The 22,301-nt window shown below is 36.2% G+C and overlaps 1 protein-coding gene across 2 annotated transcripts; it reads left to right on the forward strand.

Moving 5' to 3' along the window:
• Nucleotides 1-904: 904 nt before the first annotated feature.
• Nucleotides 905-20,817, forward strand: rcc1 (regulator of chromosome condensation 1). 2 transcript variants are annotated; one of them, XM_028818886.2, is made up of 10 exons: nucleotides 905-992; nucleotides 5,737-5,815; nucleotides 7,870-8,057; nucleotides 10,594-10,773; nucleotides 11,959-12,055; nucleotides 14,454-14,576; nucleotides 16,497-16,643; nucleotides 16,778-16,897; nucleotides 18,432-18,584; nucleotides 18,902-20,817. In XM_028818886.2, the coding sequence occupies exons 1-10, from the start codon at nucleotides 939-941 to the stop codon at nucleotides 19,075-19,077; spliced, it is 1,317 nt and encodes a 438-aa protein (XP_028674719.1). In that variant the 5' UTR covers nucleotides 905-938; the 3' UTR covers nucleotides 19,078-20,817. The 2 variants fall into 2 exon arrangements, with proteins under 2 accessions (XP_028674719.1, XP_028674721.1); XM_028818888.2 differs by lacking the exon at nucleotides 905-992 and adding an exon at nucleotides 1,056-1,074.
• The last annotated feature ends 1,484 nt before the right edge of the window (nucleotides 20,818-22,301 follow it).

Consider the following 22,301-nt stretch of genomic DNA (forward strand, 5'->3'; position numbering starts at 1 on the left):
GTGTATCCTGATGCCCTGGCTAAATTGCTCACAACAGCCTCATCCATTCTAGCACCCTAATCACTCCCTGCCACTAACTGGGTCTCTCTCCCTCATGTGGTGAGCATACCGTTGCATTAATGGTTGCCATCACATCATCCAGGTGGGTGCTGCATATTGGTTGTGTTTGAAGTGGTTTCCTTCTTTCTGAGAAAAGTGCTTTGAGTGGTAAAAAAAAAAAAAGTGCTATTTAAATATAATTGTTATTCTTACTCTTTGGATGATTCTCCAATCAAAAAAGCCCACCCTTGTAACTTTGATAAGTGAAAGTGACAGTTTTCATTTCAGGGCTTATTTTATGTGGCAAAGGTGTTACAAAAAATAAGAAACGAAATAAATACGTGAAAAAATAAGCAATAAAAATATATATTTTGTGATGCATTTAATTATGTACAGAATACTCACAATTCATGTTATTTATTTATTGAAACATTTCATAGTACTTTAATTTATTTAGCACTGTCCAAAATATTCCTCCATAACAATAAAGACAAAACTGTTAGTCATTATGAACAATGCAGCACAACCTCTCTTTGGCACCCCTAACTACACACTTTCAGTCAAGTCACAATTTTTGTAATTCTTGTGTGCTTTTGCTGGGAGCTTGTTGTTATTTGTTACAATATTTCCCTATAGAGGTAAATAAAGCACCGTCTGTATATATTTACTTATGGAGGTCGAAGTAATAACTACATTTCCCCAGCTTAACGCCCTTGGCAAAAGAGGCCCAGATCTATGCAGATAGGCTTACATGTAATTAAAATGGGGCGTGGTGTTATGCTAATTAAGACGAACCTTTTGCTCCGTAACTGGGCGAGATTAAAAAAAATAATGACAGCTGTGGCTTTAAGGCGCGGCGTGACGCAGGGTTTGACGGTGCATTACGTCGTGTCGTGCGCATGGCGTCACAGGTCATTCGAGTAGGAAGCGCGATGGCTGCTAAGGCAGAAAAGGTAAAATTGTGTATGCTGTTTTACTCGTGATACTTTTTATGGTGTTCGACGTGGTTTTAAGCATCGCAAGAAGAGCTTTCTAGTAATTAACCTTTGAGTTCGGTTTTGCGCTGGGGAGGCGGCATCTTTTTGTAGTCCTACTAAATGGCTTTTTTTTGTGTGTGTTTAAAAGCACGTGTGCTGTACTTTGACTATAACGCTGACGTTGTGGGGTTTTTTTTTTGTATTTTTTAATTAGGGTGTGTTTAGTGACTAAGCGTTCTACATGTACGGTTAATATTCTGTTGTTTCTTGTTCATATTGCCCCCCCCACCACCATGTAACCGGCGATTCCACGCAGGGTTGAATCCCGCGTTGTGTTACGGCTTGCGCAAGCATGTGCATTATTGTAAAATCGAAATCCAGGTTGTGGGGATGTGAAATTATCGAACAAAATCTTTACTAACTTTTGGCTCATAAAACACAAACCTGAAGAGGGCGTTGCTTGGATTCACATTGTGTGTACGCGTGAGGGTTCACAAGTTAACGTGCTGAGTGACTTGTGTGACCCGGCGGGCCTTGTGATTTTTTTTTTTTTTCCTGCTCCTCATTCTGTTGCCTGTGTGTGTTTCAGTAGCTGATTAGTCGCATTGGTGAAGTTTTGCCTTTAAGTTTTCATTGTTCTGTTTTGTTGGTAAGTTAATTGCAGGCTCTGCTCAAACACTGGCGCTCCCATTTGTTTTTTTTATTATTATTATTAATTCCTTGATTTAAATTGAGTTCGTTGGGTCGTTGCACGCAGCTGGCCTAGTAGCAGCTGCGATATTCCCTAAGCATAGAGAGATTTAGCAGAACAGCGAACGTTTGTGTGACTTTTATTTTTATTTTGAGCGAAGAGTTTGGCATCTCGTATGAAGACAGCTATCAGATTCTTGAGCCCTTTCCTTAACCGTCCGCAGCTGTGATTCTTTCCATTTGTCGTTGTGTGTTTCATGGCGCTTTTTTCGAAGAGTGCAGTACGTATCGTTTTGAAATTTATAACGATTAGAAGGGAAAGTGATTTTTATATCCCCTTTCTCAATACTGACTTAAATTACTTCAGTTGAGTTTGTGTAGTTTCAAAGCTTTCACTTATTTAAGTGTTAGTTGTGTACAATATTTACAGTGATTTTTTTCCGAGTAATTAGTTGGAACTGGGACAAATAGAAGAGCACAACATTTGGCTTGGGAAACGAATTAAGTGAGTGGAAAAAGTGACCCAATCTGGGAAAAAAAAAAAACGCGTCAACGTTTGACACTGACCGCTCAATCGGTAATATTTAATGGTATCAAAATAAGTCGATTTCAAAAAGTTTGTGGCAGATGAGAATAACTGCGGTATGATGATGGTCGGGATTCAGAAGTTAGCCTGCAGGGAGAACTATTTAAAAAGTTGGTAAGTTCACATATCTAGAATCAGTTGTACTTCATGATGAAGTGAAAGCAGATATAACCTATAGAGAGTAGTGTGGATGGAACAATTGGAAGAAGGTATCGGGAATGTTGTATGATTGAAGAATTGAAGAATTAAGTCAAAGCTTAAAGGTGAAATTTTTAAGACCAACAATGATGTTTGGAGAGAGACCTGGGCAGTAAAGGGAGCGCAGGAGAAGTTTGATGTGGCAGAAACGAGAATGTTGAGATGGATTTGTGGAGCTACCAAAAAGTCCAGAATAAGAAATGAAACGGGTTCCACAAAAGTGGGAGAGATGTCTAAAAAAAGTACTGGAAAGTAGAATGAAGTGGTATGAATATGTGTGCAATATAGTGATGGAAGTGGAAGTACAGGGGAAGAGAAAGTGAGGGTGGTGGAAGGGTAAAGTAAACTAAGATCTGAAGAAAAACATTCTAGATAGGAGGTGGAGGACAGAACTGAATGGAGAAGGTTAATCAGGCACATCTAACCCACCTAGAAGTTGGGGGGAGTGGTGAATAAGGATGAAGACACAGATAGTCTTTGCTGATGAATAAGTGGAGTCATTTTAGCCATTTTAGTTTTCTGTTAAATGTTGGGTTATTCATGAATACCAGAACCCAACCAGATATAACTTGTCATGAGAAGTTCAAGCATTCGTCTGATTAAATTGTTTTACTGAAATGTAACATTTCTACATATTTAATCGAAGAGTTGTTCAGTCAGAATACCAATTTTCTCAATGTGTGGACAAACATCTGAGAGGATGTAATGCAAGCTTTAATTTGCAATTTGAAGTACTAGGGTGTTGTACCGTGTTAGTCATTATAAATGTAGAGAAAAGCCAAGCAAAATTACACCTTTTATTGGCTAACATCTTGCCTGAAGAAGGGGTCCGAGTTGCCTCGAGAGCTTGCATATTGTAATCTTTTTAGTTAGCCAATAAAAGGTGTCATTTTGCTTGGCTTTTCTCTGTTTGCAGTTTGAGAAAGGAGACGTAGACTAGAATCACTGTGTTATCATATGTGACTGTAATGAAGTTGGGCTTGTTTTGAGATCTGAGTTTGTTTTGCATGCATTCTGTAAGTCAAATGAGCACACCTTTTTACAGTTCATATTCATGTAATATATTAAATGTGATGGGGAAATACATAACACTCCATTTTCACCATGTTACTTTTGCCTTATCATTCTGCAGTCAGAAATGCATAACTGAATGTATTTGTTTGTTACAAAGTCTATGGTGAAATTTATTTTTGTGCTTGTATCTGCAGAGTATTATTAGCTTTTTGTAATTTCGTTTTATTTTTCTAAAGTTGAAAATGAAAGTTGATACTTAAAGCTACAGATTTACTAATTGTCACGTGTGTGATCATTAACAGGTGTCCACTTGAATTACAAAGTTTTTTTTTTTTTGTTTTGTTTTTTAATAAGGGAATTAAATGTTAACCAGCATGTTTTGGAAAGCTGAACCCACTTGGGTACTAGGTATTGAAACAAGTTAAAAACTGAGACGTAATGCCATGCTTAATATAAAGATAAGAGTTCCATTAAAACTGATTTAGTAGGAATTCACAGTTGTAACTAAGGTAGGCAGGTGTTTTGTAAAATACACGAAAAGAAAGCAAGTCTTGTTTATAAAATTAGGGTGAAAGCTTAATAATAAGGAATCAGTATTTAAAACAAACATAAAAACAATCATAATTATAAGGCCTATTTTGAACCCTGGTTGGGTTTTTTCATTGTTTAAAAAATGTCATTGAAAATGTCAATGAATCTCAAACTGTAATAAAAAACTTAAGCACAGTGTCTAAGAAATTAATCTGGCACAATGTTTGTATTCCTTTTGTCTCTACAATTAGTCCGTGGAGAGGATGGGAAACATTTGTGTCTCCCTTTTATAGATCTGTGCAATCCTCAAAATAAATACATTTTTTAGAAGATTATGCCTGGTACATTTGTGCCTCATGTATTGCCACAAATGTTTTCTTTCAGAGCAGGAAACTGGAATTATCTTCACTTCCTAGTCGTCTTGTTATGAATAAGGTGAAACAGTTGTTTCATAAAATGAATGTTTATGAGAAAAGTGGAAATTTGATTTTTTCAATGGAAATGGAACCTTTAAGTTGCCACATTAGTCTGGCTTTCCAAATAGACTGACTCTTCTGTTGATTTCACTTGTAAATTCTATCAGTTTTTACAAACATGAGGACATTGGTTTCAAAGCAGCTGCAGTTATTGTTTTTTATTGCTTTCAGTTGTAGTCTTATTTTCTATGATGGTGCCATTTTATCATCAGCAGTGTTAACGTCTGTAGGTAGACTGCTTGATTAAATGCAAAGCAATTTATATTCATACACACACACACACATGCACACACATTTTGAAAGCTGGCTTGGTGCCTATGTTGGCCTTTTTTTGCAAGATCTAGGTAAAGTTCATAATTCAGCTGTATTGTGCTACCCTTGTTGTTTCCATTTCCTTTTGTGAATTTCAGTCTATGTATAAATGCAGTTCAGAAACCAATTTTCTGATATAGTGTGCTTATCTGACAAACTAATATAACAATATTACATTACTGTTTATTATTTTAATTGTTAAAAAAGCTTGAATGTCAAAGTGAGATAGTAATCAAAATCCTGCATGGTGTAAAATAAGTGAAGTTCAAATGCCCTTTTAGGGCACAAAGGCTTTTGATGCTGTTCTAATCCTGTTATGGAATTAGTTCGGAAATCAAATAGTGGTTCCTGCATGTTTTGAGAGTGTGATATATGATCAGTTAGCTGTGAGCTGAAATTGTTTAAAGTTTTAGCATCCTGCATATGAATCGAGGTAAAGATGATAGCGAGAATAAATCGGTGTTCAGAAAATGTCACTGGATGTGCATAGTTAATGTGCATTTTAAGATTATCATGGACTACATGATTATATCATTTATTATAAATCTTTGTCACCTCCCCAATCAATTTTTGTTGGGTTGAAGGAGACAGTTTGTCAACTTGATCCCAAAGGCGCCTCAAATGAAATTCAGGCAGTGCTAAATAACAGAATTTATCATGAAATTAGTGGGTGGTGGTGTTTTTTATTCTCTTGCACAATATGTTTTATAATTTTTATGTTTACTTAGTTTTTTGTAAATGTGTACTGCTTTTAAATTATCTTTACCTTGGTCCATGAATAATATGTTAACATATTACTACTATGATAGAATTATCTTAGAAACCTATGATTTTAACATGGTGCTGTTAAAGTGTAGTTTTTGAACTTTGCATTATTGGTGATTTATATACCTCTCCTTTTATTACCTTAAAGAATAAGATGCCTCGGAAAAAGGCAGTGAAGCGAGGACATCCAGCAACAGAAGAAACAAAGGCATCTAAAAAAGTTAAAGGTATTTTACATGATGAAAGCATATACTGAATGGGTAAATGGAGTCCAAACGTTATTTTTCAGTACCTGCTTATTCTACCCAAGGTCATTTGTTACGAAGCTCCTGCCAGATCTGTATGCAGTGTATGAGAAAATCCTGAACGGAGGTTCCATTACATTTTCCAACGCGCATGCAGTGTCTTGCCATTTTATCATCAGTTAACCTAACCTGCACATTTTTGAAATGTCGCAGCAAAACCCAAACAGAATAGCAGAATATGTACATTCCATACAGATGCTTATTAGCCTTGGAGTCTTCTTGATTCGTGTGTGTGTAATATATATATATATATATATAATGTATATATATGTGTGTGTGTGTGTGTGTATACAGTACCGTGCAAAAGTTTTAGGCAGGTGTGAAAAAAAAATGCTGTAAACAAAGAATACTTTCAAAAATGGAAGGTTAATCATTTATTTTCATCAATCAACAAAATGCAGTGAATGAACAAAAGAAATCTAAATCAAATCAATATTTGGTGTGACCACCCTTTGCCTTCAAAACAGCATCAATTCTTCTAGGTACACTTGCACACAGTTTTTGAAGGAACTCGGCTGGTAGGTTGTTCCAAACATCTTGGAGAACTAACCGTGGATCTTCTGTGAATGTAGGCTTCCTCACATCCTTCTGTCTCTTCATGTAATCCCAGACACACTCGATGATGTTGAGATCAGGGCTCTGTGGGGGCCATACCATCACTTCCAGGACTTCTTGTTCTTCTTTACGCTGAAGATAGTTCTTAATGACTTTGGCTGTATCATACGCCTCCCTGATGGTATTGCATGATGGATAAGTGTCTGCCTGTATTTCTCAGCATTGAGAACGCCATTAATCCTGACCAAATCTTCAACTCCATTTGCAGAAATGCAGCCCCAAACGTTCAAGGAAACTCCACCATGCTTAACTGTTTCCTGCAGACACTCATTGTACTGCTCTCCAGTCCATCGACGAACAAACTGCCTTCTGCTACAGCCAAATATTTCAAATTTTGACTTATCAGTCCAGACCACCTGCTGCCATTTTTCTGCACCCCAGTTCCTATGTTTTGGTGCATTCTTGAGTCGCTTGGCCTTGTTTTCACGTCGGAGGTATGGCTTTTTGGCTGCAACTCGTCCATGAAGACCACTTCTGGCCAGACTTCTCCGGACAGTAGATGAGTGTACCTGGGTCCCACTGGTTTCTGCCAGTTCTGAGCTGATGGCACTTCTGGACATCTTCCGATTTCGAAGGGTAATAAGCTTGATGTGTCTTTCATCTGCTGCACTAAGTTTCCTTGGCCAACCACTGCGTCTACGATCCTCAACGTTGCCCGTTTCTTTGTGCTTCATCAAAAGAGCTTGAACAGCACATCTTGAAACCCCAGTCTGCTTTGAAATCTTTGTCTGGGAGAGACCTTGCTGATGCAGTATAACTACCTTGTGTCTTGTTGCTGTGCTCAATCTTGCCATGACAAGAAACTGTCTTCCACAACGTCACCTTGGTAGCAGAGTTTGGCTGTTCGTCGCCCAGTTTTAAGCCTCCTACACAGCTGTTTTTGTTTCAGCTAATGACTGTGTTTCAACCTACGTGTGACATTGATGATCATTAGCACCTGTTTGGTATAACTGGTTGATCGTTCATCTGACTAGAATCCTACAAAATCTCTGACTTTGTGCAAGTGTACCTATAAGAATTGATGCTGGTTTGAAGGCAAAAGATAGTAACACCAAATATTGATTTGATTTAGATATTTCTTTTGTTCGCTCACTTTGCATTTTGTAAATTGATAGCAATAAACAATCATTTATATTTCTGAAAGCATTCTTTGTTTACAGCATTTTTTCACACCTGCCTAAAACTTTTTGCACTGGGTGTGTGTGTGTATATAATGTATGTATGTATGTATGTATGTATGTATGTATGTGTATATAATATATATATATATGTGTGTGTGTATAAAAAGTAAAAATTTATTTAAGTAAAGCTATGAAATACTTTTAAGTTAACCTTTTCTGTCTCTCAATCTCAAATTATAGTATCTCATAGGTCTCATAGGACAGTGCCTGGCCAGGTCCTGACATTGGGGCAGGGTGATGTAGGTCAGCTTGGCTTGGGAGTGGATGTCTTGGAGAGAAAAAAACCTGCTCTGGTCAGCTTACCCGAAGAAATAGTACAAGCTGAAGCTGGTGGAATGCACACTGTTTGCCTTGGAAAATCTGGCACTGTAAGCATCTTTTCTGTTACGTACAGTATTGTGTAGCAGAATGCCTGTTAAGATTGCAAAATCTTTCTCTAGGTACTGTTCAAGAAAATCTTTGGAATAGTTTTGTATTTGGATCGCTACATATGGTTTAAAGTTAAACCATTTCTTTAAAACAAGAACAGAGAGTTTTGTAAATGTACAATGATACTACCAGCTGTGTGTTTTTAATATAGTTTTTTGAGCAAGTGTGTTTCAGCTAGCATACATGTATAACACAAGAGCTTTCCAAAAAAAAAAAAAGTCTAGTTTCTTGTGCTAACAGGCCTTTCAGTTGCATCTCTGAAGCAGATTTTTTTAACACTCATGGCTTATTCAGTTTTAATTCAGTGCTGCCTTGTATCAGTCTTTTTTAATAGTGCCCTTTCCATGGTATGCACCTTACTTAGGGCCTTATCCTATTTATATTGTGCACTGACTTAAATATGCCTACTTAACACAGACCTTGAAATTTGGTATAGAATTTTGGGTATAATGGCAATTTAAAACTTCTGTTGTCCTTTAAAAAAGCTGTTTCTTTGTTCCCACTTTTATCCCATTATGGCTGAGTGTACAAATTATGTATTTTTATTAATCAGCTTTTAGTTCCAGTTTTTTACCTTGTCACAAATTTGAATGAGTTGAAATGATGGCGATATTTGTTTAGCAAAGGAACATACATAGCCTCCATAAAATAATGAATGATTCGTACCCATACTTCAGGTGTTATGAACATGACTTCAACTATCTATCCAACCCACCATGTATTTTCTAACTAGCTTATCCAGTTTAGTGTAATTGGGAGTAGATGCCTTTTTTGGCTATATTGGTAGCAAGACAGGTTCCAAACTTGGACAGGGGGCCACCCTCGCTCACATCTGCACATTTTTCTACAACGGTGACAAAAAGAGCTGCATCATATGTTCAGTTTTAAAGTAAGATTTATTTAGTGTTTGAAAACTTCCAGATTGGGTAGACATTCATTTGACTTAGCTCTTAATGCTTTGAAGCATGAGGGAAATCTCTCCAATGTTACTATATCTAATGTGTGTAATTGCAGAGATGTGCACTACAACACTGTATTTAATTGCTGAAAATTAATAAGCTAACTTTTTTTTGTTAACTTTTTAAATTCTTAAGTTTTAGTATAACCAGTAAAGTGGAACTAATGCAGTGAAAGCACATACAACACACATTTAGATGAGTCCAAGCAATGGTGTCTCCAAGCAGAAGTAATTATTGCACTTGCCTTCAAATTCAGTGGCTAATTCTGTATTTGTACATAGACGTAAGCAATTTAAAAGTCTGATCACCTATGTGAGGTAGCATGGGAGAAACTGAACAGCTGTTTTATAGGAATTATGAAATACTTGAAATCTAAAGTGATGTGAAAAATTGGTTTTATGGCATTTGAAATTTGATTTATCCATTACTTGTTACTCTATTAACTAGCTGATGTTTTCTTGGTATATTGATGCAAACAAAACTTGCAGTATCATACAGACCTGTGAAAGTACTTTTGACAAACCTGATTTGAAAAGACTATATGAAAATATCCTGAATAATTTTGGTTTTCAGTAATTCATGTGTCAGATATATATATTAGCATGCGTTCAGCTACCCTAACCCCCCCCCCCCCCCCCCCCCCCCCCCCCCCCCCCCCTCACAATGTGAGCGGCAAAGACGCGAAGTGGCAAAAGGACCGATGCTGTACTGGCCTTAAAATGATCGATGGGCCGCGTGATGGCAGCAGAAAGACAGCAGATTATCCGACAGCATCTCCTTAGCATGCATACAAGCCCCCCCCCAACTGATTACGCAAGCAGCATTATACATCTTGCGAGAAAGAGTGTTAACCATGCCTGGGGCTGGAAATAAAGGACAAGTTTTGTTTTTACAAAAGTTTTTTAAAGTAAAAGTGAAAATAATGCATATGTAACAATTCCCACGAAGCTAGCAATTTCTTTAAATTGTATATCCGGTAAACCAAACCTGGGGGGGTGGGCAAGTGAAGTGAGCAGGGGACAGAGCCCCTTAGTATATATATTAGTGTGTATATATAATAAACACTTATTTCCAGCATTGTGAAAAAGGTGTGCAAGGAAATTAAAGACAGTCTTGTGTAGCTCCTACTATTATTGGAGGTCCACCCTGTTTCACAGCTGTGTGTTTAAAGTTGGACTCTTAAATACTTCAATATTTTTGATGCATGTGAAGGTGAAAAATTACCCAGAGTTATCAGACTTTTTGACAGGTTATTGATGCAGCATTTCAGTAGAATCTTGGTGGTCTGTTGACAAGTCTCATTTAAAATAAGTATGTCACTGTGTCATTAGCATAGTTCAGACAAGATTTGAAAAAATTGTATGAATCATTTTGAATAGTTGGCAACAAGTATTTGATAACTAGCAATACTTTGCCACCTGAGGGGTAATTTTGTTTGAATTGGTAAATAGATTTTTCATTCATTGTTGGTTTCTAAACAAATGTAATTATTAATTTTTTTTTCTGTTTACTTTAGATTTATACCTTTGGGTGCAATGATGAAGGTGCTCTTGGTCGTGACACTAATGAGGAAGGATCTGAAATGATCCCTGCGAAAGTTGAGTTAAACGAGAAAATTATTCAAGTATCAGCAGGTGATAGCCACACAGCTGCATTAACAGAAGATGGTAGAGTTTACATCTGGGGGTCTTTCAGGGTAATTATTTAATTTTCCTTAACTTCAAAATAAGCTAATGTTCTGTTAGTAATTTTACCCATATATTGTTGTTGCTTAACCTCACACCAAAAGTCCAATAGCCATCCTCATTTTGCTTGAAAACTATTCAATATATTGTAATTTTGTTAGGCAAGCAATATTTTTTTTCCTAGTATGTTTCCACTGGTGAAAACTCTAAATAAAAATGGCAGTATTACTAAGTGGAGCAATGACACTATGAAAATAGTTATCCTGCATGTTCTTGTAGTAGTTTCAGTTATAAGGAGTTTGACTTGGGGAAGCTTATACAAACTATCAATACTTAAATGCTCCATAAAGACAGCACCAATCATCATTTCCTAAAATCTTCAGACAATTTAACAAAAATACACTTCATCATATTCATCAAACAATTGCAGTGTAAAAACTTAAGTTGATGTGTACAGCAGCTTGCGGTACTTTTCTGAAATGTGTAGTCTTAATTTTGATCTGCCTCACCTATTTAACAGACGGAAGAGAGAATCACCAGAGTGCAACTGTTTTGAAGAATATCTTAATGGCTTTGTTATAGTCTGGCAAAGTAGAACAAGTTCACAGTGGGAATGTATTAACAAATGAGTTGGGAGTGATGCTTCCTGTCCTCAGTCAAAAGTTTGTCGTGCCAAACTGAAGGAGAGGTTCAGAACCATAATGAAGCTTTAGAAATTGGTCATTGTTTCATGTATCAAACAATAATGGTCGGTGTGCTTTCTTGACCGTAATGGAGTTGTTGATCTCCAATGCTGGAGTTCTGGAAATGATGGTGTTCTGGAAACCGGAAGTTACTGCTACTTTTATTGCAGTATCATATTACGCGTAAACATCGCATATAAACAAGCACACAGAACAAGTAACAGCTGGACAGTGCAAGAAACAGTTTTTAATGTTTAATTTATATACATGTAACTGTCAGTTTATGGGGAGTTTTAAGTTAAATGATGGAGCCAAATATCACATAAGTTAGAGAATCTGACAATCGTATTACTGTTAGCCAGAAATTGTTTTATTCCTTTATACTTTTGTAATCTTGTGAGTTGTTCTGAAAATTGAGGGCTCATGTTTTCTGAAAGTGTGTGACCTGGGTTGATTGTGTGTCATTTTTCAGTTCAGTATTGTCAGTAATTCTAACTTCATATTTTTTTGCAGGATAATAATGGGGTAATTGGTCTTTTAGAACCATTGAAGCCATGTGCCAAACCAGTGCAATTTAAGATGGATCATGCAGTTGTCAAAATTGCCTCAGGTACATAAATTCACACATTATAACAATCTAGACAAGAGCAGGCCACTTCTGCCCAACAAAACTCGCCAGTCCTATCCACATATTTCTTCCAAAAAAAACATCAAGTTGAGTTTTGAAGGTCCCTAAAGTTTTAATGTCTACCACACTACTTGATAGCTCATTCTAAGTGACTATCGTTCTTTGTGTAAAGAAAGACTTGCTAATGTTTGTGTGAAATTTACCCTTGACAAGTTTCCAACTGTGTCCACGTGTTCTTGATGAACTCATTTTAAAAGAAGTCTTGATCCACTGCATTAATTCCCTTCATAATTTTAAACACTCACCTCTTAATCTTCTTTTGCTTAAACTGTATAGGCTTAGCTCTTACATACATAGTGTGATCAGAAAAATAAAAATCGGTAGCATGTTCTAATTTTGTTTGAAAATACTTTTTAAGTATTGGCTTTTTACATTGTATGTATACAACTCTTAGAATATATATACAGTGGATCCGGAAAGTATTCACAGCGCATCACTTTCCACATTTTGTTATGTTACAGCCTTATTCCAAAATGGATTAAATTCATTTTTTTCCTCAGAATTCTACACGCAACACCCCATAATGACAACGTGAAAAAAGTTTACTTGAGATTTTTGCAAATTTATTAAAAATAAAAAAACTGAGAAATCCCATGTACATAAGTATTCACAGCCTTTGCTCAATACTTTGTCGATGCACCTTTGGCAGCAATTACAGCCTCAAGTCTTGTTGAATATGATGCCACAAGCTTGGCACACCTATCCTTGGCCAGTTTCGCCCATTCCTTTTTGCAGCATCTCTTAAGCTCCATCAGGTTGGATGGAAAGCGTCGGTGCACAGCCATTTTAAGATCTCTCCAGAGATGTTCAATCGGATTCAAGTCTTGGCTCTGGCTGGGCCACTCAAGGACATTCACAGAGTTGTCCTGAAGCCACTCCTTTGATATCTTGGCTGTGTGCTTAGGGTCGTTGTCCTGCTGAAAGATGAACCGTCACCCCAGTCTGAGGTCAAGAGCGCTCTGGAGCAGGTTTTCATCCAGGATGTCTCTGTACATTGCTGCAGTCATCTTTCCCTTTATACTGACTAGTCTCCCAGTCCCTGCCGCTGAAAAACATCCCCACAGCATGATCCTGCCACCACCATGCTTCACTGTAGGGATGGTATTGGCCTGGTAATGAGCGGTGCCTGGTTTCCTCCAAACGTGACACCTGGCATTCACACCAAAGAGTTCAATCTTTGTCTCATCAGACCAGAGAATTTTCTTTCTCATGGTCTGAGAGTCCTTCAGGTGCCTTTTGTCAAACTCCAGGCGGGCTGCCATGTGCCTTTTACTAAGGAGTGGCTTCTGTCTGGCCACTCTACCATACAGGCCTGATTGGTGGATTGCTGCAGAGATGGTTGTCCTTCTGGAAGGTTCTCCTCTCTCCACAGAGGACCTCTGGAGCTCTGACAGAGTGACCATCGGGTTCTTGGTCACCTCTCTGACTAAGGCCCTTCTCCCCCGATTGCTCAGTTTAGATTGCCAGCCAGCTCTAGGAAGAGTCCTGGTGGTTTCGAACTTCTTCCGCTTACAGATTATGGAGGCCACTGTGCTCATTGGGACCTTCAAAGCAGCAGAAAGTTTTCTGTAACCTTCCCCAGATTTGTGCCTCGAGACAATCCTGTCTCGGAGGTCTACAGACAATTCCTTTGACTTCATGCTTGGTTTGTGCTCTGACATGAACTGTCAACTGTGGGACCTTATATAGACAGGTGTGTTCCTTTCCAAATCATGTCCAGTCAACTGAATTTACCACAGGTGGACTCCAATTAAGCTGCAGAAACATCTCAAGGATGATCAGGGGAAATAGGATGCACCTGAGCTCAATTTTGAGCTTCATGGCAAAGGCTGTGAATACTTATGTACATGTACTTTCTCAATCTTTTTATTTTTTAATAAATTTGGAAATATCTCAAGTAAACTTTTTTCACGTTGTCATTATGGGGTGTTGTGTGTAGAATTCTGAGGAAAAAAATGAATTTAATCCATTTTGGAATAAGGCTGTAACATAACAATGTGGAAAAAAGTGATGTGCTGTGAGTACTTTCCGGACGCACTGTATATATATGTATATATATCAGTATATGTGTGTGTGTATGTATATATGTGTGTGTGTGTGTGTATGTATGTATGTATATGTGTATATATATATATATATATAATATAATAAATAATTTTTGTGTGTTAATAGAGCTGAGCAAAGTTCAGATCATAATACTGCAGGTTTTTAGACAGTCTTATGGTAACACATATATGTTAAGTATAGCTACCTTAGTATGTTTTCTTGTGCTTTTTTTTTTGTTTTTAAACCTTTTTTTTTTTTTTTTTTTTTTTTTAAGGAAATGATCACCTAATGATGTTGACAGCTGGTGGCATACTTTATAGTTCAGGTTGTGGAGATCAAGGGCAACTGGGAAGAGTTCCTGAACTGTTTACCAACAGAGGAGGCAGGAGAGGCTTAGGTTAGTTTTGATCATTTGTAATATGAGTGTTTGCTATATTATGAAATTTAACAAAAAAACTTTTTTTTTCTGTTAAACTACTTTGTTAAGCGTGTTTCAAATCATGACTATTAGAATGAGTTTCACATGATAGCAATTAAACATTTTTATACATGTTTTCATTATTTTGTAATTGCTATTTGAACTTTTTAAAGTGCAACTATTATCAGTAGTGTTCAGGCTTAGTTAAGAGTGCATAACTGGACATTGCACTTGTAAAGCTATCCATACCTTACATTTTAGTGTACAGAAACACATGGTGTGTGTGTTTTATTTTTATTTTTTCATAAGTGGAAATAAAGCAAAGACTTTAGTAACAGTTTTTACTGTTAGAAACAATGTGTACAATGTGTACAATGTATTTGCATTGCTTGCAATGGTACCTTTTAAGTTTTCCTTTGTATGCTTAAATGGCTCCTCAGTAGTTAGAGCTAGCAGAGGGATCAAGGTGAACCTGTCCATTTAGTGGTAGGAATTGTCAGATTGCCAGACATGCTACAAAGTGATACATCTCATGATGCCCAAATCATTGTTTTTATTGCACAGTATTGAGCTTGTATCGCCTGAAACAAGCTCGCTTAAAAATGGGTAAACCTGCCATGCAGTGCTGCTGATGGTTGGCCTGTGGGTAACCTAAACAAATTATGGCAACCTGCGACTGAGTGCTTGAGAAACACTAATTTAGGCAACTCATTGCAGCCCTCTTGCAAACCAGCACCAGCAACCTGCAACCTAGTGGTTGAGAAACACTACCTTACATGGATCCTGCATACGTACCCATTTCAAAATTATTAGTTAAATTTTCATACATTGAGGATTTAAATCGGTGCCATGACCCAAACAAAGTGTGAGCACTGATCAAGTGGAATATATAATTACAAATTTAAGGTTTACACTTCACATTAAACCACATTAGCTGTCTAGGACTTGGCAAAGCACCCACAGAGGATGCATGTGAACACCGCGTCTCTTAAGCAAATTCAGTGAACTACTCCATTTGTGGTTTCATCTATGCCAGCTTCACACAGACTTGTTCTTTGCCGTGGAAGAATGAGGCCCATTGCACAAAATGTGTACTGATTTTTTTTTTCCCCTTCCCCAAACCACCCCACACCCCCCCCCCACCACCTTCTATATAAAGTATAAATCAGTGAATTTTGTACTAGGAGTTCCTGCAGACTTGCTGATATTTGTAGTTGTCATTGTTCCTATTAATAAATGGAGGCACTGTCTACATTTGTGTTCATGGAGAGAACAACATTAGCACATCTTCTGATATATTTAAGAAATAATTTTATTTATTATTATTGCCAGTACTAAAATGGATTAAATTTGAAATGGTAAACTGCTATTATGAACTCTATTCTGTATATACACAAATACATGTTTGACAGATATGTCAAAACAAAATAAGTTAAACTGAGAAATTTTCTTCAGTTTTTAATTTGAATATATTAATCAGAATATCTTTTGATTACATCATTTGTGGTAAAGTTACAGTGGCCAGATACTGCTGTGGTGGTTATTTTGATGAGGACAGTTTTGTGGATCTGCCTTACTTGAGCTGTTTTTTCTGAGTGGCCAAAGAAATAATAAACACAGCTATCACACACTTAGCCACACAAATTATAGTCTGTCAAATTAAATAATCAAAACATTCATGGTAGATTATATGAATTGTACTGACAGTTGTTTTTTTTTTTTTTCCCCCTGCCTTTTCCTCCTATGTTCTCGAATTTACTATACCAGGTGGTCTACCTCACCAGCCATTTCTCCAAATTTGTATAGGACGGTGTACAATATAAACATTCAGCTGTGTGTTTTATATACAAATATTTGTAAACTTATTTCACCTGATAACTCTAATGTATTTTGTTTTAGAGCGTCTTCTTGTTCCTCAATTCATCAAGTTTAAAGGCAGAGGAAGGGTGCTTTTCTCTGATGTGTTCTGTGGTGCTTACTTTACTTTTGCTGTATCTAGAGAAGGTCATGTGTATGGCTTTGGGCTTTCAAATTACCACCAACTAGGCAAGTATAAATTCACAATATTCATATCTAAGCCATCTATTGTATTAGTTTTTTTTTCTTCTTTTACTACAAACTTCCAAAAATGTGTTTTGATTTATATTTAGCTTAATTGCTTCGTTGTTTTTTTTTTGTAGGCACTGTGAGCAATAATTCTTGCTTCACCCCAATTAATCTAACTGCTTTCAAGAACTCAACAAAATCATGGGTAGCATTTTCTGGAGGACAGCACCATACAGTGTGTCTTGATTCTGAAGGTAGCAAAAAGAGACAAAAGAAATACTGTCCTTGCAATGTGCATACTGTATATGTCTGTTTCGCCCTTTTATATAGTCAGTGTTCACTGTTTTTATCTGTAAATTTTAATGTTTTTTGTTTTTGCTAAAGTGAGCAGCAGTAAAAAAAAAAAAAAAGTATTCAGTTTTACAGTATGTAGTTAAACTGTTCCATATGTCTGTCTGACCAAAATGTCCATGCACAATGCAAACCTCTTAATTTAAAAGGAGGCATGTGCTGCAACTGGGATGTTGCTTACAAGTTCTTTTCATTTTGACAAGAAATTTGTATTAAAATCTTAGTCGTAAGAGCTAACATTATTTTGGAAGACTTTACATGTTAACATGAAACATATCTGGCTCTCTAAATTGGGAATTTGTTTTCACATTTTACCTTATTGCCAAATATACAGTTCCTGGCAAAAAGTATTAAAACTTCTTTTTTTGCCACAGATACCTAATAATAATTTCCATTTTTTTTATTTAAAGTAGGACTACTACAATACAGAGCTAAAACATTCACTGACTTTTAACTCGACTGTAAAGAGCATGCTTTATTAACCACTGAATGATAAGCGCAAAACAAGAAAAACAAGAAAAAGGTACTAGAATCAAGCAAAATTATCTGCCAATATAGTGAGAAAGTTTAACTTGTTAAATTTTCTAAAAATTAGATTATATATCTTACACATACAAATCTACTCAAGTCAGTTATTCTTAAAATAAGAAAAACAAGATCTATTATCACTTTTCAAGATTGTCTGGCTTGTTAAGATTTCATTTTTTGCAGTGTAGCTCATTTTCAAGATGATGGATTTGCTCATGCGTACCAGAGGGACCAATTTTACCAATCTCACAAATACAAATTAACTATTTGGCCTGTATTCAGCAGTTCAATAATTAATACATAACCTGTTGTACCTCTAGCCAATGACCTTTTGCCTGGGGGGTGACATGTCCTTCATTTTAGGCAAAATTGTGTTTTAAAAGTGTGTTTGAGAAATTATTCAGCTTTTTCTTTAAAAGATAGGCAGAGACGAATAGTTTGAAATGTTTAATCTCTTTTGATTGTGCTTGTTAAAATGGGTAAATGTGACTGATGGAATATTTTTACAACTTTTTCATTATACTATTAGGGGCCTGTAGTGTGTGTCTGTAATTTTGTAGTCTGGGAAGGTGTGGTCCACATCCTACATGGCAGGAATTTTGTTCTTTAATATTGTCAAGTGTTAAAATGAGTGTGATCCTTTTTCACTGGTCAATGATTTAAATGTGAAAATCTAGGCATTCTAGGCTGAAGCTGTTTTATGTTTAATTTTCTAACCAGAAAAACTTTAATTTAGTTTAGAGGTCTTCAGAAGTAAAATGAGGGAGTGCAGTTTGTTTGCAAGTCTTGATAGTTTGCATCATCAGCAATTTACCAAATCTCCTGAATACTATGCAGTGGCAAGAATGCTTTAAATGTGCTTTTTTACATTATACAATGTATTAATGGGTTGCTTTTTCCATTCTCAAGGTAAAGTATATAGTCTGGGCAGAGCAGAATATGGAAGACTTGGTCTAGGAAAAGAGGCAGAAGAAAAGAGAATCCCCACTCTGGTTCCTGTTTTGACTGATGTACTCTCAGTTGCATGTGGTGCATCTGTCAGTTATGCTGTCACAAGGAATGGTAGGATGTACTTCTCAAAGTTTTACTTTTTGCCTTCAAATTGTATTAGTGTTTACAAAAATTAGTTTTTATAAAAGCGAAGAAGAATTCATATTGAATGATTCCCAAAGTAAATTTCAATTTCAGTTGGCGTTCAGACTGGAGATTGTTGGATGTTCATGTTGTCATGTATTGCCTCTATAAACAAAAATCACTTTATGTGAAATCCAAGGGTTCTGCTTGGCTTTAATCAATATTAAGTCATTTCTAATTCAGGAATGTGAGTGCATTATAAAATATGTACAACAATGTGTCTTAATTAAATTGCTGTTTTGCAGGACATCTCTATGCATGGGGAATGGGCACAAACATGCAACTAGGAACTGGAGAAGAGGATGATGAATGGAGTCCTATTGAAATGACTGGGAAGCAACTTGAGAAAAGAGCAGTGCTGTCTGTTTCCAGTGGAGGGCAGCATACAGTTCTTTTGGTTCAAGATAAGCCACAGAGTTGATGCTGTTAAAATGGAAGAAAATGAGAGACTGGCAATATTATCTTGAAAGCAGTCATCACAAAAATTATTAAATGAGGAGTTGCTGTCTGTGAATATTGTTGCAAAGTTTTGTTTTTAATGTATGTGAGAGCAGAAGTTAGAGATTTGTATCTGTGTCATCACATGTATAGTTTTTATTTTTTTTTAAGTTTTTATTTTTTTTTTGTTTGGAACCTTATTTAGAACATGGAAAAAAATTGACAATTTTTAAGAGTTTGACTTTGACCCATTAACCAAAGTATTTTTTATCATTTTCAAGCTATGCTTTGCAGTAAATTGAAATTGTTGGTGTAGTCCTTGTCCGACTATAAAAGAAAGTTAACACATTACTGTTGAATCTTAGTAAATCCTGTAGCTTGGTTAATGTCAAGCAAGTTAGAAACGCCAAGAATGCTAAAGAACAGTCTTTGCTTGTATATGAATGTTTAGGAGACGTGCATGTAAACATTCTGATGACTTAAGCAGAAAAAAATGTTTTAAATATTGTAGACAATACTAATATTCAGCTAGTATAATGTGCTAGCACAGCTTGATGTGTCATTCTGGTAGGAGGACTCTTTATTTCCTTTTTCCTATAGCAATTCAGTCTGCTTAAGAACAAGATGATGAATTAGAAGAGCAACTTATGCTTGTGAATACCACTTTTTGGATAAAATAGAATTTAGTTTTAGAGTTTTGCTGCACAAGCTGAATAATATCTTCTATTTTTATGTCTTAATGATCAGAGTTGTCTATCTGTTCAGCAAGATTTTATTTTAATTTAATTTTAATGTGTAAGATATAAAGCCACTTGCAGAAATATTACTTTGTTTTTTGATGGTGCTTCATCTGTGTGATTAATTTAAATTCATTACACTGGTCAATGGGTGGCCCTGTGAGCAAATTTAAGTGCCTGATTAACAATGATGAAAATCTGTAGCATTTGTGTAGTTTCTGTGCAGTTTTAAACTTGTATAATGTCAACCTGGATTATCTACAAGTGCAAAGGAAAATTTCCTATCTTGTAAAATTTAAACATGCCAAGTTAAAAATTGCAGTAAACTATAAACAACTAAACCTGGCAATAAATACAGGGAAATTAGTGCGTCATGTTTTTAATGTCTACTGTGATGTACCGGATATACTCGTAAGTAAATGTTAATTTAAGACAAATTATGAATGGCAAATTGGTGGTATGGCCATTTGTTTTAATGCTATATTTCCAGTAAAATTACGTTTTACCCGTTTGTGACAACGTGGCTTTACGAGTATATGCGGTCATATTTAGAGTAATTATCGATGTGGTATAACTTTTAGCAAGTTAATATCTTGCTGAAAGCATCCTTCAAAAGGATGTGATCGAATGTTTCTTTCAGGGGAATATAGGCAATAATCAGTATTTTTGATATTTGAATAAAGTTTTTCAAAGATTACATTGTGGTGAGTTGTGCTTAGGGGAAATCTGAATTTATCAGCTCTGTGCGCTGCTTACATTTAGTATTTTTACTTGTATTTAAAACAATTGTATACTTTATACTTTTTTTTATTGTAGCTTGAAATGCATGACATTTCTGTACTCTAATCAGTACAGAAATGGCATGCATGTTCTTCGTAATTGAACTGCTAAGGGAAAGGAAATGGACCATTTTCAGGTGCTGCTTCAAAGCACAAATTCATTTTGTTGTGTTACCCTTATTTGGGGAATTTTGTAGGTCCTGGTTTTTTGTTAAATCCCCCCCATCTCCCACCCATCCCCATCCCCAGGGAGGATTGAATAATGTATTCGTTTGACTATTAATAAATTTGTTTTTAATAACCCTGCTTTCCATTTATAATTCACATTGCATATCTAAAGCTGTCCTGGTTTTGTAAGCTTTGCACCAACACAATGTACAACATGGAGTTAAAAATGCTTTTAAATCTGCACTTCGGGCATTTTTGGAATTTTCTATGTCATCATTTGGTTGGAACTTTCTTTTCCAGAAGTCTGAGAAAAGAGTTCAAGATATTCAAATTCCAAGTTTCCTTTTTTGTGTTTTTAATAGGAACTATAGACGTTCATGGTAAGGGTAGTAAGCAAGTTTTAACCAGTGCCTGCAAATTATTCATCTTTTGGAAGTGTCCACATTTTATTACTATACAGCATTTTAATCCACTGTGATTCATTTGACATTTTTGTCACTGGGGTTAATTGATGTGGCCTCCAACTTCAGGTCCTTCTGAAGTTGAGAAGACACCTATTGGTTTATCCTTTATCACAACAGTGTGATTTTGTGCACAAAAGATTCTCCCAAAATAGTCTTAAAATAAGAGAATTTAGGACCTCTAAACCTGAAAAACCATGTCTTGCATAACTAGACAAGAGAACTAGTTGAACAGTATATCATATATGTGGGTTTTTTCATACTGTTGAAACAAGATGTGCCAGACAAAACAACTGAAGCTATTTCAAAGCATTCTGAAGCAATTCTTACAAATACATGAGTATTTTGTGTGTGGCACAAAAACACTCCTGCCTAGGCCTTTTAAGGGAAAACGGCTGAATGTTTAAGATGTTTTTTTTTTGTTTTTTTTTATTTGGAACCTGCCTCAGTCCATCTTTTGAAAATTTTCCTTTTGTCGTCTTACAGGCAGAGCACTTCACTTGTTTCTGGAGGCACAGTTCTTTTCAAATGGATGGAGGAGTTTCGCCTTTAAAAATACCCGGTGACAAAGAGTTTTGATTTTATGGTTGGATTGGTGCCCTCTTGTGTTTTGTATTGAGCACTGCATCAAATGAATATTCTTAATAGGAATTGATGGGATGTGGCACTTGACCTCTTGCCTCTGGTTTTGTAATTGCTATCCTTCTCCATCTTTACCCTAAATCTGTACTTAAATGCAATATTTTGCCACCTTTTGCTTTTACCCAGTAGGTTTCACATTAATCGGCACTGTAGGATTTGCTTGTTTATAAGTGTACTTAATGTGGCTTAGTTATTTTTATTTTATTTTTTGTTTCCCCTCCCCAAGAGGTGCCCAGTTACATGTGGAGGCTTTTTTCTTTACTTTTTCTCCTTTTTCCCCCCGTAGCCTGTGGTATCTGAGCAGCTTCTGAAGGGTGGTAGTGGATGGGGTGCCAATTGTTAATGATCTGCTTAATACATAGTGCCATAAGTGAAAAAATTTTGAATTTCGGCAAAAACTGTATGTAAAAATACACTGCA

The sequence above is a fragment of the Erpetoichthys calabaricus genome, chromosome 14 (assembly GCF_900747795.2).
Source record: "Erpetoichthys calabaricus chromosome 14, fErpCal1.3, whole genome shotgun sequence".
Lineage (NCBI taxonomy): Eukaryota > Metazoa > Chordata > Cladistia > Polypteriformes > Polypteridae > Erpetoichthys > Erpetoichthys calabaricus.

Excerpts from the sequence above, each read along its gene's own strand:
- rcc1 (XM_028818886.2), top strand. The coding sequence starts at position 939 with ATGGCGTCACAGGTCATTCGAGTAGGAAGCGCGATGGCTGCTAAGGCA. Across the intron at positions 10,774-11,958 it reads ACATCTGGGGGTCTTTCAGG|GATAATAATGGGGTAATTGG; the intron begins GTAATTATTTAA and ends ATTTTTTTGCAG. Across the intron at positions 16,898-18,431 it reads AGTGTGTCTTGATTCTGAAG|GTAAAGTATATAGTCTGGGC; the intron begins GTAGCAAAAAGA and ends TCCATTCTCAAG.